Below are 14,721 nucleotides of genomic sequence, written 5' to 3'. Positions count from 1 at the left end.
ACTAATAAACTATTGGGAAATCTGTTTTCAACTTCAAGACCCATTGGGGCTCACTCCTCGTAGTGAAAGGCTTGCTTTGTACGTCTTGCCAAGAATGTGTGTTCTGTGTCTTGGTTATGAGGTCACCAGATTTCTAGCTATGGAAAGTTCATTCCAAATATCCAAAGCATGATTATGAAAGAATAAAGGATGGATTTAATTCATCCTGTACCTGGATACTCCCAGAGAACAAACTGCCAGCCATCGGGTTTCTCTGGTCTGGCCTGCAGCCTGCATGAAGTTTATAGGTAGGCACACATGAGACCTCTGGCATCAGAATCTTCCAACTTTACGGTTACCTTGTGTTGATTATATAGTTTGTTTCTTTTGTGGTGTGTGTGTGTATGTGTGCATGTGTGTGTATATATGCATAGGTATGTGTACATGTGTATGTGTGCATAAATGTACATGTGTGCATGTGTGTATATGTGCATACATGTGTGCATATGTGCATATGTGTGTATGTGTGCATATGTATATGTTTGTGTGTGAGTGTGTGTATGTGTACATATGTGTATATGTGTGCATGTATATGTATGTATACATATGTGTGTATATGTACATGTGTATATGTGTGCATATGTATGCATAAATGTATATGTGTGCATGTGTGTATAGCATATATGTGCATATGTGCGTATGTGCATATGTATACATGTGTGTATGTGTATATGTGTGCATATGTGTGTATGTGAGCATATGTGTGTATGTGAGTGTGTGTGGGGGTATATGTAGAAGGCAGAGATTGACACCAGATGTCTTTCTCAATTGCTCTCAAACTTACTTTTGAGCCAGTGTCTCTCCCTGAATGTAGGGCTCCCTAACTCAGCTAGGCTGGCTGGTTGGCTCGTGAGCTCCTGCAGTGCTCCCGTTCCTGCATCATCTCCTTCAGCACCAGGGCTGTAGGTAAGTGTCGCCATGCCTGGCTTTTTACATTAGCTCTTGGATCCCAGCTCATGTCCTCATGCTGACAGAGCAGGCTCTTTCCTGGCTAAGCCATCTCCCTTGTCTCTACTTTACTGTTTCTTACACCGAACTACTCCAGACTCATGAACACACAGTTACTTTCTAGCTCCCTGGTCTAAGATGGAAACCATTGTCATACACAAGGGCTCACAGAGAGGTGTAAGTGGAGTCCTGTGGGGGACATTCATTACTGCGCCTCTTGTTCAACAAGGGAGAAGCCTAGGTTGGTTGGAATTCTGCATGAGTTTCTTCTGCTTCTTTTCAAAGTTCTTGTAGCGCGAGCTAAGAGATGCCATCAGGGGCTGTTTGGTGTCCCTAAAGGAGTAATGTCAAGGTAAGCACCAACTTCTAGAGCAGCAGTTTACAACTGAGACACTACCTGAGTAGCAAAGTTACAGTAATGGAGCAGCAATGAAAATAAATTTATGGTTGGAGTTTCTAAAACCATTGGAAATATGTGTTTTCTGACGGCCGAGACACACAGGCTGAGAAGTGCCCATCTAGGCTTCCTTCTTCCAGGGATGTGGTCTTGCTCTATCACGTGGCTGTAAACAGATGTTCAGTGTGTTTGGGCAGCTGTGTTATGGACAATGGACTACTGCATGTGGGGTTTGAAGCAGATCCTCCTTATGCACAGAGGCTGAGCTACTCAGGACCACTCTCATGGCATGCTAAGCCTTGTGAAAACCAAAATGCCTCCAGGTTGCAAAAGATGGAAGTACATTATATAAGTAGGGAAATACCCTAATGAAGCCCACCATTATGCATAATATATGCTAACAGCGAACAAAAGTCCTCTATCCATTACGAAGTCTTCCAAGGAGAATGATACTCCCTTGTCCCTTGAGAGGTTCTGGGAGGATTGTGGAGAGCAGAGAAACCAATGTTGGCTATGTCTCACCCACAGCCTTCTTCCATACGTGACCAGGGACAGCAAGAGCTCCCAACCACTGGCTTCACTTCCACTCACCTCCCAATGTATGAGGAACCTCTATCTTAGCTTCTCCACTTAGACCACCACCAACTCCTGTCTGTGTGTGGGCCCCGGCCAGTGCTCTCAGCTTGGCTGCCACTGCCCTGATTAGCTCAATCAGTCCTCTACAGACTCATTCATACTTGTAACTGACTGAGATGCAGCCTCGGTTGCTTTTCTCCTTTCCGGTTTTAATACTTCTTTCGTGCGTGGTGCCTCAAACTTCGTGTGCTAGCCTGTGCTAGCCACCTCAGAGCTCTCTCATATTTTGGCCAACTCCAGTAACTGTTTCTAGTGAAGCATCACCTCACCAGGCTTTCCCCCCTATGCTAATCCACACAGATCTCCTTCCTGAACGTGTCTTTACGGACGATCTTGCTTCAAAGTGGGCCGTGCATGGGCCCAGAGGCACTTTCCCCTTGACTCTGAGGTTTGCAGGGTGCTAACTTCTTCCCTTTATGGGCTTCTCTACCCTTCCTTCTACAGTCCGCCTTCCTTCTGGTTTCTATGGAGATACCGGTAGTCGTAGAGGATGGGACAAGGGTGCAGCTGAGTAACTCAAAAGTGCTATCTGCCGACAGGCAGTGTGGGGAATGTACCGGAATGTTCAGTGGGAGGTCAGCCCAGGTCGTGGCAGCCCAGTGCAGCTTCTGGAGCTGACTGGTGGGAAGGAAAAACGCCAAAGCTCTTTTTTTTTTTTTTTTTTTTTTTTTTTTTTTTTTTTTTTTTTGTGCAAATGAGGAAAGCCAAGCTCCGCTGACTCCGGCCTTAATAGAATTTTGATTTGCAGGATTTCAAAATAGGATTTATTCAGGTCACCAGGAAAAAAAAAAAAGCTCTTAGCACATGGATTGAAGGAAGTTTAGGGAAAATGAGAGAGGGACACGTGTTTTTCAGTCACGTGTTTTTTTGTTTTTGTTTTTTTGTCATTATTGGAGTTCTTCCTTCTCTAGGCTATACCATATGACTAATTTATTTTTTTTTTTTTTATCCAAGATGTATTTTCTTTATCGTGTTCACGTCTGTGTGTCCGTGGGTGCCAAGTGGACATCCTATCCCCTGGTGCCTCAGTCATGAGCTGCCTCACGTGGTCATTGGGAACTAAACTCCAGTCCTCTGCAAGAGCAGCAAGTGCTCTGGACTGCAGAGCCATCTCTCCTCATCCCTTAAACACTTCTTGAAGGTTGACTTTGCACTGCTGACCTAAACCACAGCAAACTATCCTGAAGGACATTCTGGACATGACATTTCTGATTACCAGAAGTGCTCCAGAGACCTGCCACAATGCTACCTGTTGGACAGGTCCCAGACTCTTGAGGGAAGACTGTCTAAGAGTGAATCAATGTCCCCTGGTGACAGTGACAGCTACCACCATAAAGGTGTCAGGAGTTGCTAATGGCTGGTCTTGGATCTCAAGTGAGATGCACATGGATAGTCTTCTTCAGGTGTCAGAACTCCACCATGCATTATGAACTCTTAGTGAACACACTGTGTGTATGACTGTGCTGTCATTGGTAAGAGTATGGAGGGGTGAACTACAAGGCCTTGTGGGAATCTAGCAATGTGTCTTCAATATGATTTGCTTTGTCAAGAAAGTCAGACAAGATGGCTGTGCAGTGAGGAAGGGCCTGTGTTTGACAGTCAGCTCCCTACTTGTTCTTTAGAAAAACTGTAGTGTAAAAGGTATGGTGGTGTACACCTTTAACCCCAGCACTTGGGAGACAGAGATAGGCAGATCTCTGTGAGTTCCAGGCCAGCCTGATGTGTACAGTGAGATCTAGGCCAGCCAGAAGTACAGAGTGAGACTCTGTCTCAAAACAAAACAAAAGAAACCAAAACCCCAAAACTTGTAGGTCAGGCTGGGGAAAGCAGTACATGCCACTGGTTCAACCTCTTGGGAAGCTGAGGCAGGAGAATCACAAGTTTGAGGGTAGCATGGAATCCATAGTGAATCCTTGACTCCAAAAGTAAAAAAGACCAGGTGATGAAGGGACCCACCCCTGACCATATCAGTGGCCAGTGCCACAGTGAAGCAAGGTCCCGTGTGTCCCCTTTCTCTGCTCCACACGTTGCGTGCTACTATGACACTCGCCTTTTTGGGCGAGGAGCAAATGTATCTCACACCACACAGAAAGAGAACAATGTAGCTCATGTGTAAGACTGGGTCCAAGGCAAACATAATTTCTTCAAAGAAAACATGCAAGAGATTCCCCAAGAGGACGGAATTTAGAGAAACATTGACATGGCCAGTAAGTTGTAAGAGTAATCTACACAAGGGTAGATTCCTCTTTACCTTGTAAAGACTCACTTCTTTTGTCCCTTCTAAGATAGAAATGTTACTGTGACCATGGCAACCAAGCTATGGTGCATGCAGGGACTATGTAAGGCAGCCATGTTTCTACAACTCATATCCTTTTTACCAATATTCTCAAATCCTCACTTTTAATTTTTTTCTAAACTTTTGATGTGGGGTAGAGCCTACATTTGGAGATAAAAACCGATTTTCAGAACAGGTATGTCTATAAGGATAAAATGCAAATAAATAGAAGCTATAGGTGCCTCTTTAATTCCTTGTATTTGATTTACAAACTGTAATTTGAGGGAGACACGTTTTAAACCTGTGCATGTAAAGACTCTGATCCAGAAACCAAAGTCTAGTGTCATTAATTCTGAACTTGTAAAATAGTCAATAGGGGTTCAGTTACACTTTTTGAAAAACAAATCTATCTATCTATCTATCTATCTATCTATCTATCTATCTATCTATCTATCTAAGTGCTCTATTTGCATGTAAGCCTGCATGAAAGAACAGGGCATCAGATTCCATTACAGATGGTTGTGAGCCACCATGTGGTTGCTGGGAATTGAACTCAGGACTTTTGGAGGAGCAGTCAGTGCCCTTAATCGCTGAGCCATCTCTCCAGCCCTAGCCATTCTCTTAATTGGGGGATGCCAATGTCCCTCTACACATCCTCTGGAAGTTGCCTAGGTTGTGCTCTCACATCCAGAGTCTGAGGTCCCGATGCTAACACCCTGAACACCCATGGCTTAGCTGTCCTGTCTCCCAAGGCCATCTATACATGTGAGTTGAAAGATGCTCAGAGTACCACCTCGTCCACCTCGTCCTTCAGCACCCGACATTCACCGCTTGGGCTTGGCAAATGGCATCCCTCCTTCCTCGGTATAGCTCGGGTGGGGAGCAGCTTATAAGTCTAAACACACATTTCAAGCCAAAGCAATGGGAGTTTGGTGAACTGGGAAAGAATCAGGCTTGAGAACAAGATCCATCCGTATGTAATAGGCAGGGAATCCCAGAAGTGATGTTGTCATCCCCTTTTGAACTTTGTAAACGTATACTCAGTCTCTCCCAGGGCCAGGTGCTGAGCTTTCAACACTGTAGACTCCATAGTGGGCAAGAAGACACAGATTTGACCTTGGGGAATGAAAAATCTCATGTGTGTAAAGCAGGGTATGGGAGGGAGCTGTTGGTGTATTTAATCACATTTCAGCCCTCACATATTGTGATAAGCCATATCACATATAATTGAGATATTAAGTGTGATAAGGCTGATGTGGAAGCAGGAATTTATTCCACGCTTAATTAATTAGTATTATTAAATCACTGAGACCATGGTTCTACCTGAGAGAAAGGGAAGGAAACAGGAAGGCTTCTCAATGTTGTTCACATTTAGAGACAGCCCTCCGGTTGAATGGAATGCCACCGAGCCTTCTGGTGACTCCATTGGTATGCTGGTATGCCAAGGGTGGCTGGCTGGTCGTGGCAGGGAGACAAAGGTCTCTCTGGCCACACAAACACCCTGCCTTCTTGTTTTCAGAACAGTGAGGAATAGTTTTCTGGAATACATGGCTTTTTATCTTCAAAGAGCTGTAGCTGTAAGAAGCACATTCATTGGGTGTAGTGAGGTCTTCCCTGGAAGGGTCAGGGGATGGAGCTCATGACAAAGTCAACAGCACAGAGGCTGCTGTGGAGAGATGTCTGGGAAGCAGAAAGAAGCTACGGATATCAGTGATATACTTGACAGTACAGCACTGTAGACAGTACACAATGTAGACGCCAAACAGAATGTGCGATGTGCACAAAGCAGGGTTAACAGGCTGCTTAAACACTTGTGAAGAGTAGAAACCTACCAGGCAGGGAACAAACACCTTCCCTGAGAGGCAGGTGACATTCAGAGGTCATTGTGCCACCATAGGGAAGGCTGGCCTGGGATGTGGCGGGTGAGAACAAAAGTCGAGCCAATCTCTGACAGTCCCAAAGTGTTACACACCAGTGGCATGTGCTACATAAGCTGCTTGCCATAGGCAAATGGTGAGCACCTGGAATGTTCTAGAAAAGGAGGATGCAAAATGTTAAGCGTCCCACTATATAGCCCGGCTGGCCTGGAACTGCTTGTATAGATTGCAGTGGCCTCAGACTTGCAGAGATCTGCCTGTTTAGTGTGCTACCACGCTCAGCCCAGAGGATATACATTTTAAATTCGGTTTCAATTAAAATTAGCCACATTCATGAATGGCTCGGACAGCACAGGCATGGAGTAAACAGCTCTCACTTCTTGCTTGGTGTTCCAAGAGTTCTCAAAGTAATGAAAAGTAGATCGCTTGAGCCAGCCATACTAGTGCTGGTATTTACAATCAGGACTCCAATTCAGAATATCACAGAGATCCTTGGATACTGATACTCACTGGCAGGATCACAATGTATTATATGTGTGCAGAGGTATGTATACGGGTATGAAATAGTTAAAGCGTTGAACTAATAAAATGCGTAAAGTAGAAATGTTTATGCATTTCTGTATCCATATTCCATGTATACATGTGCACATATATTAAAGGCCTGAAATCTACATTTGTTATATTAGTTCATTCCTCAATTTGTCAGAGTCACCTGACACACTTGCCTTTTCTATTCCATCCTTCTAGAATTAGACCTGTCTTAATCTGTAAGCCACCTGGAATCTTCTAGAACAAATCTCTAACCCTTTCAGGGGTCAGACTAGGAAACACTGAGCAGGAAGACATGCGAATCTCCTTCAGTCAACAGGAGGGACTTGACAAACATCCACTCAATGTGATTTGGCCTTTCCTCACCCCAGCCTGTAAGTGGTCCTGCCCGGAATGACAATCAGCAGGGCCTCTGAGGTGTCTCAGTTATATAGTCTCATCCCCAAGAGAGGGAGGATTTGCAATGAGAACAAGGGTCGGGCATCCGTTCAGATGGCGTCAGAGCTGTCTCAGTTCAGGCTGCAGAATGCTTACACGGTACTGCCATGTTTAGCAGTTCTATAGGGGACCCAGGGATGGTGCAGGTTAGCTGCGTAGATAATACAAGAAGGCGCACTGAAAACATCAGCCAGGGTAGTTTATAAATACAGGACAAAGCCGCAATGCGAAGATCAAAACTGTTAGGATGCAAGTCTGGGAAATGTGATGACGACATATGGAGCTGTCCCACCCTCCAGTTGTCAGAAGAATGGCTTGTGGGGGGTCCATTTGCCTCTCCTTGGTCATACTGGTTAGTGTCTGTTCCTCATTGGTTTCAGAGATACCTATACCTGCAGATGCCACCCTATTCATCTGGCTTTTGACTAGTTAGTATCCACTTTTTGTGTCCTTCCCCAGCCTAGCACTGCCACTGGCCAGCAACCTAAATCTTTAACAGTTCAGTCCTCTTTCATACCCAGTCACAGTAAGTATACGGAACACCCCCCCCCCAACTCTCTCCCTAAAAACAAAGGCTGCTTCTGCTACCCTAAATACCTCCTACACCACCATCCACACCTGCTTCTCAATCTGTGATTTGTGGTTAAAAATTGCAGCTGGTTCATAGCACATGAAACCCACCAGCTTCCCTTCATCGTTCTGAGCAGCGTGAATGGGACCCTAATTGCAAAGTTGACCTTGCTTCTTTCCAGAGGGAAACCATGACGGAGTGGAATATGCCTTTGAGTGTAGGTAGGGAAGAGACCTCTGTACTACCTTAGTGCAAACTGCAGACTCCGAATGATGGAGTTACTAGGAATTTAGAATGTAAGATGGGCAAGCGCCCTCTAAAGAGTCTCCTCTGACACCCTACAGTCAGTCATCCATCACCCACCGCCAACAAAGAGAAGCAGAGGCTTCTGGGAATCATCAAGAGGCTCCCATACCTAATATATAACCCAACTGCACTACACAGCCTTTGCCACCGAGTGTCGAGAGGCCTCATCAAAAGGGACAGGCTAGGGAGGATGAGTTTTGGATCTAGCAAAAAGCAACAAGTGTGGTATATTTTATTCCAACACAAGTTGGTATCTTGTTTTACATCACTTTTCCGTGATGTGTTGAGGTTAACGTGTAGGTCTGAGGCTTCCATTGATCTTTAATTAATAAGGGATCATGGTTCATAACGAGCAGAGTCGTCATTGGAAAGGAAATGGACACACTTGAGTAGCCCAAGGGAACGTGTCAATACTGTAATTCCCTCTTCATTTTCTAAAGCAGCCTCTCAAATCTAATCTTATCCTCTGCAGCAACGGGCACTTCCTCAATGATGGCAGAGGCGAAGCCAGCTTCAAAGACATCCAGACATGGACTTTCCAAATGTCCTAATTAAGAGACCTGCCTCCAACTTGGCACAAGCTGGAGTTATCACAGAGAAAGGAGCCTCCCTTGAGGAAATGCCTCCATGAGATCCAGCTGTAAGGCATTTTCTCCATTAGTGATCAAGGTGTGGGAGGGCCCATGGTGACTGGTGCCATCCCTGGGCTGCTAGTTCTGGGTTCTATAAGAAAGCAAGCTGAGCAAGCCAGGGGAAGCAAGCCAGTAAGTAACATCCCTCCATGGCCTCTGCATCAGCCCCTGCTTCCTGACCTGCTTGAGTTCTAGTCCTGACTTCCTTGGGTGGTGAACAGCCATGTGAAGTGTAAGCTGAATAAACCCTTTCCTCTCCAACTTGCTTCCTGGTCATGATGTTTGTGGAGGAATAGTAACCCTGACTAAGACAAGACCTTAGGTTTTGTCTATGCAGTGAATTATACAGACAAACCCAGAAGGCTGAATCGAATCTAGACTTTAGTACTAACGCAGGCTTATGGAAGCGCTCTGAAGTTGGCCTTCCAAGTGTCAAAGGTGGACCCGGAGCCAAATGGAGGTACTAGCAGAATTCCAAATGAGAAGAAGTAATTCCCTCTAGCCACTCAAACCAACAAAGCTTTTCAATGCATGGATGGCCACAGAGGCAATCTACAATGGGGTCACCTGAGTACCCGCTGATTTTTCTCTAGAACTAATGAACCATAAGAAGGCTGGCCAACTGCCTTCAGTCAGATAAGGGAGACGATGTAAGTGACTTGGTTCTTTGAGTCTGAAATCCTGCTTCCTCTTAACCACCAGCTCAAAGATCAGAGCTATGCTTACCTTGCCTGTTCAATAGTGATGAATCCAGCTCTCCTACTGGAGATAAAATGCTTGACCTAGTCCTGCCCACCTTCCAACGATTTCAAAGGTGATTTTACCTCTACTGCTACACAGATAGTACTGGCCTTACACCTCAGCCCATCTTTTTAAAAGATGAGCTCACCTCAAAGATAGTATCTTAGATGATATGGTATTTAGATATCGTGGTGTTCCGATACGGGGGTGCCATGTGGTGGCATTGTCTCCCTAACTTTCTGTGATATGATAGTGAATTGATATTTCCTTTCATCATTTTCATGAACTCACCTTACAAATAGTGAACTTACAACACACCGAGAATTTCATACATGTATTCAGTGGGTTATGATCATAACCACCCTCCCATCACCCTCTCCAACGTTATTTAGACCCCTCCAAAATGTCCCTCCACCAGCTTAATCCCCACCCCCTTTAAAAAATATTCCATTGAGTCAAATTAGTGCCACCTTGCACATAGGTCTGGGGTCCTCCACTGGAACACAGATAACCCTTCATGGTCACAAATCTCAGAGCAAAATGACTCTCCTTCCTCTAGTCACCATCAACTGCCAATAGCTTCTCAGGCAGTGCCAGGAGTGGGGCCTTGGGGGCCCCTCCCATATCCACGAAACCAAACAAGTTCTAACACCTTCTAGAATAGCTGACATGGACAACCACATGCAGTTCCCGGCTGAAGGAACTGTAATCACTTACATGTATCTTCTGTATAAGAGTTTATTATCTGTGTTCCATTCAATCTTTGTCTACCTTCCCCTTTTAGGAAAAAAAAAGTGTGTATATACATACATACATACATACATACACACACACACACACACACACACACACACACACACGGAGAGGTATGTCAAATAAGGTAACAAGCCTGATTTCTCAATGACCGGAAAGTCATACTACCTATCAAAGCCACCTGAGATTCTTTGAAGGTGAGACACCTTGCCACGTACTCACCCGTGCGGTGAAGTCCACGGCAGCTGCTCTGTTTAACAGCAGTGTGGCCACATTGATGTTCCCATAGTGGGCAGCTATGTGGAGCGGGGTGAAGCCACTCTGCGAAGAAAACAGGACAAATGGTCGGTTGATTCCTTCCAGCTCTTCCTATGCTCAAATAAAAATGAGGGAGCAAAATGTGCTGGGGTCCACATTCCGGTCCGTGCTAGGCTTTGGCTAGGGTCAGTGATTTGTAGGGTTTCTAAGGAAATCCACACTCATAGGCAGAGAGAGAGAGGGCCAGGGAAAAAACCCAGGGATGGAGACTGATGGATTTAAGGAATCTATTAGGAGAACTGTCCGGAAGCCAACATGTCAAAAAACCTTACACTTCACAGCTGTGTGGTTCTGTTTCAACTACTGTGTTAGGCAGGTAAAAGAACTGGCCATGGAGACTCTTGAAAATAAATTCAATTAGCTTATACGACAATTCAGGTGAGGCAACTGTGAATGTCCGTCTTAAGGACTAAAGCAATTTGGGGGTTGGCCTCTAGAGGTATGATACCATCAAGGTGATTTTTATATCAAGGAAGAACATGTTCTACAAAGAACCAAGATGTTCATCTGTTTTGTTAGCCCCTGCCTGTTCAGCAATTCAATTTTAAGGATGCTTTTCTGCCATGGTCATTTTACTTCCTTAAAAAAAAAAAAAAAGTCAAACATGCAGCAATTCATTTTCCCCATCCCCCACCAAATCGGAACCTAAAAGAGGTGATGCGGTGTCTAGTTTGTTAGCAAGCTTCTTAGCCATGCTAGCCGTCACTGCCTCTCATGGAAGGTGGGTCGGGTGGCACCGTTCTGAGGAACTCTCCTGTTGCTGACACCACGGAGGGTAAGTGTCATGCAGAACCCTAAAGACTGAGTCCCGGAGGAGTGGAGTGACAGGGGTGTCTGCAGCTTTGGGTAGAGCCGATAAGCATCAGAAGTATCAGAGGCCTTTGTCTCTGTTACAATACTTATAGGTATTTCGAGGATTCCTAAATCTTCCTTCCCAATGCCGAGTTCAGCTGCAGAAAGCCCTGGCAATTAACCTGCTGTCTGCTCTCGCACATGCTCCTTCAGGGTCAGGGGGATGGGTGAAGCAGGATTCTAGCCTACAGAAGGCAATGCAAAGAAGGAGGGGTGGGGTGGGGGGATGAGGCAGCAAACCTAGGAAATGGAAAGCGATGAAGCAGATCCCGATTATACAAAAACAAACAAAAAACAAAAGAAAAAATAACGGAGACAGATACATAAATATACCTCAGTTGCTCTATTCACCACCATCTAGGTTAACACATTGGGAGGCAAAGAGGAGGAAAAAATGAACGGTTAGTTCACTCGGTGACGTGGACGGCAGGAAGCTCATGGCAGCTACGGGAAGAAGATGGAAGCTATGATGGATGGGGGCCGGGTGCAGGAAGAAAGCTAGACTCCACAAAGAACGGCTACACAGAGACCTAGCCCATCGCCCCGTTTTCCCCACTATGAACTTCCAAGCAAGACTGCGGGAGTCTTCGGCTGTGGCTCTTTCCCCCGAGGCAAGCTTTCCACAGCGCATTCGCCCTGGCTGCGTTGCCTATCGCCATCACTGTAGGGGTCAACCCCTTGGAAGTTTGCACACACAGTCACTAGCATTTTGGCCCTGTTTGAGCTGCACTGTTCAATATGTCGTGAAACGGGAAGGGAGGAAACTGTGGAAGCATGGAAATCCTTTCCTGAAGTTCCCTCCCCTTTGGCATGTGTAAGATGCCACGACATGGACAGCATTCTGTGGCTTCTCAGGCGAGGCATGGAGTGACAGCATCGGCTGGCACCGGAAACATGTTCTCATCCCTTTTGGTGATGTCCTATATTTCTTTTGGCACAAAGCTTGCCAGGAGGGAGGCCGGGTGTTCCCGAAGGTTGCCCCGTCTGACTTAAGACAGGGATGTGAGAGGATGCCACGATCTGGGGCCCTACCTTTGACTCCACGTCCGCGTTGGTGTCATTCTGCAGGAGCAGAGCTGCCGCCTTGGTGTCGTCTTTCCGGGCCGCGATGTGGAGGGCAGGGAGACGCACTTTTCCCTTCGTGTCGTTCTCGAGCAGGAGGGACACGACTTGGTCGTGACCTTGTTGCAGAGCCACGGCCAGTGGTGTAAAGCCGTCCTGCAAAAAGAAAGATGTGTCAAGAGCAGCCAAGTGGGTACTTTCTTAGGATTCCGACTGGATGGGCGATGACCAGTTTTTGTTTAGGGTTTGGCAGATTTAAAAAGCAGGTAAGCACGTACCCATTACTTAGTTACTTCTATAACAACACGTGTATATGCACTCAGATTAAAAAAAAAAACAAGAAGTTTCTATGAACTTTTTTCCTATCCAAGGCTATTAATTATACACTAATTGAAAAAAAAATTAAAAATACATAAAGGTGCCATGTAAACAGAAATGGTATCCAAATATCAGTATACATGAAGCAATCTTATGAAACAGTATTGTCAAGTTTAATGTAGGCAAAGTTTTCAAAGGAGATTTTATTTTATGTTTTTATTTTTTTTAAAGTTTTCATTTTTGTTTTCTTTCCGCATGTTTTTTTTTATTGGATATTTTATTTACATTTCAGATGCCATTCCCCTTCCCCATTTCCCCTCCCTAGAAAACCCCTATCCCATGCCCCCTTCTCCTTTTTTGCTTTTATACATTTTTTTTTTAATGTTCACCGATGGCTTTATAAATTTGGCTTTATAAATTTATAAATTTGGTAATGCTCAATATTAATCAGAAGTGTAACCTAATACCCAACCTAGATATATCAACTATCTTTAACTGGCAGAGACATGTGAACATCTGACTCCATGTCTGGCCCCCCTCTCTCTTTCTCTCTCACCACCTAGCTTCAAAGGAGATTTAAAATGAGTTGTGAACTTCCTCATCGGTACTTTAAAGATGGGGTAAGGACTCACTATGAACTAGCCTATGTCTGGGGGAGAGTGTGGCAGTCACCATATTAAGACAGGCCTATGAGAGAGGCTCTTGGCCTCTCTAAGCAGGAAGGAGAATTACACAGGAATCATGTAATACCTGACTTTAATAGTTTGTTATCTCAACTGTGTATATTTATAGGGATGATATGAGGTTGTAACTTACAAAGACAATGGCATTACGAAATTAAGTTACTATGCATATATGCCATCTCAGATGTCTAATGTTCTTATATTTTCGGTTGTGAGTCTAGCCTTTAATGGCTGAGCCATCTCTCCAGCCCGCCTAATGTTCTTATGGCAAGAACATTAGAAACATTTTCCTCCAGCAATTCTGGTCTGCACAACATGCTACGATAGTTGCCATGCCATGTGACAGATCCCCACACGCCATAAGCCATCTGTATGACACGTGGACTTTCTGCCCAATACTTCCCAGTGTTCCCCACTGCTGAACTGAGGGTGTCAGTGCTTCCGGGAGTTCAATGAAATGGAATTCCAGAATCTATCTGGATGTGCATGTATATTCTGCACATTGTGTGTTTATACTCTGAAGCTCCCTGGGACTTGACAAAAAAGAGACGGGAATACATTCCACAGAGCTTTGTTAAATCGTGCCTGGTGTAGTGTTGCTGAGCAGAGAGAGAAACAACACAGGACAAAACACCCCAACAATGTCCCACATGGCTTCATTATTATTTACCCAAAGGAGCGCTAAAAATGATTTTTATTGGTGAACAGATGGGCAAGTTTTCTCATCATTTTCCCCCCCCCTGTGGTCGTGGTTATTTCTGTAGTTCTCTGATGCAAATATATCAGTAGAACATCAGTGAGGCCGAGGAGGGAACTAGGTACCTGGATGCTAAGGAAGACATACATCATTTGCTCCTTTTCTGGAAAAATGATAAAAGCCTACATCATTGTTGAACTGAATACACCCTGCCACGTTTATATTCAAGGATTGCACAATATCAGACAAGGACTGTTAGGGACACTTCTGGCCAGTTTCTTCCTGTGTGGATCTTATCCACGAGTTTCACCACTAACTGAGGGTGTGTGCAGGAATTCCTACTGGGTCTCTTCCTTCCTGAGACAGTACTTTATGATTCTATTATCAAATCAGGAGGCAATGGGATGGCCTCTCTCTCCTCTCTCTATTTGGTTCCCACCTCCACTCCCTTCTATAGAATCTGGATACTCATTTCTCTTGATTAGAGTACCCAAGAACATCAGAAGGAAAAGAATATTTCTATAATTTTTAGTGAGATACCAAATCAGGACTTAATCAAGATATCAGCAAGATGAAATCATAGCTTCACCCTTATGCACATAGAGTGCAGAATACAGCATACTATAATT

General features: G+C 44.8%; 1 protein-coding gene across 33 annotated transcripts in view; it reads right to left on the bottom strand.

Annotated features, from left to right (window-relative positions):
- The window catches only part of Ank3 (ankyrin 3), a 606,272-nt gene that overhangs the window by 184,656 nt on the left and 406,895 nt on the right, over positions 1-14,721 (bottom strand). For 18 of the 33 annotated variants that reach the window (XM_076917004.1, XM_076917006.1, XM_076917007.1 and 15 more), the window contains exons 6-7: positions 12,365-12,550; positions 10,385-10,483 (exon numbers count right to left, since the gene is read on the bottom strand). In XM_076917004.1, coding sequence (XP_076773119.1) covers positions 10,385-10,483; positions 12,365-12,550 — 285 coding nt within the window. Of the gene's footprint in view, positions 1-10,384; positions 10,484-11,665; positions 11,690-12,364; positions 12,551-14,721 lie in introns of all 33 variants that reach the window. The other 15 variants (XM_076916989.1, XM_076916994.1, XM_076916999.1 and 12 more) reach the window with 1 other exon arrangement.

Source organism: Arvicanthis niloticus, chromosome 20 (assembly GCF_011762505.2).
Source record: "Arvicanthis niloticus isolate mArvNil1 chromosome 20, mArvNil1.pat.X, whole genome shotgun sequence".
Classification (NCBI taxonomy): domain Eukaryota; kingdom Metazoa; phylum Chordata; class Mammalia; order Rodentia; family Muridae; genus Arvicanthis; species Arvicanthis niloticus.
Note: the sequence above shows the minus strand (reverse complement) of the source record. Positions and strands in the feature narration are given on the sequence as shown.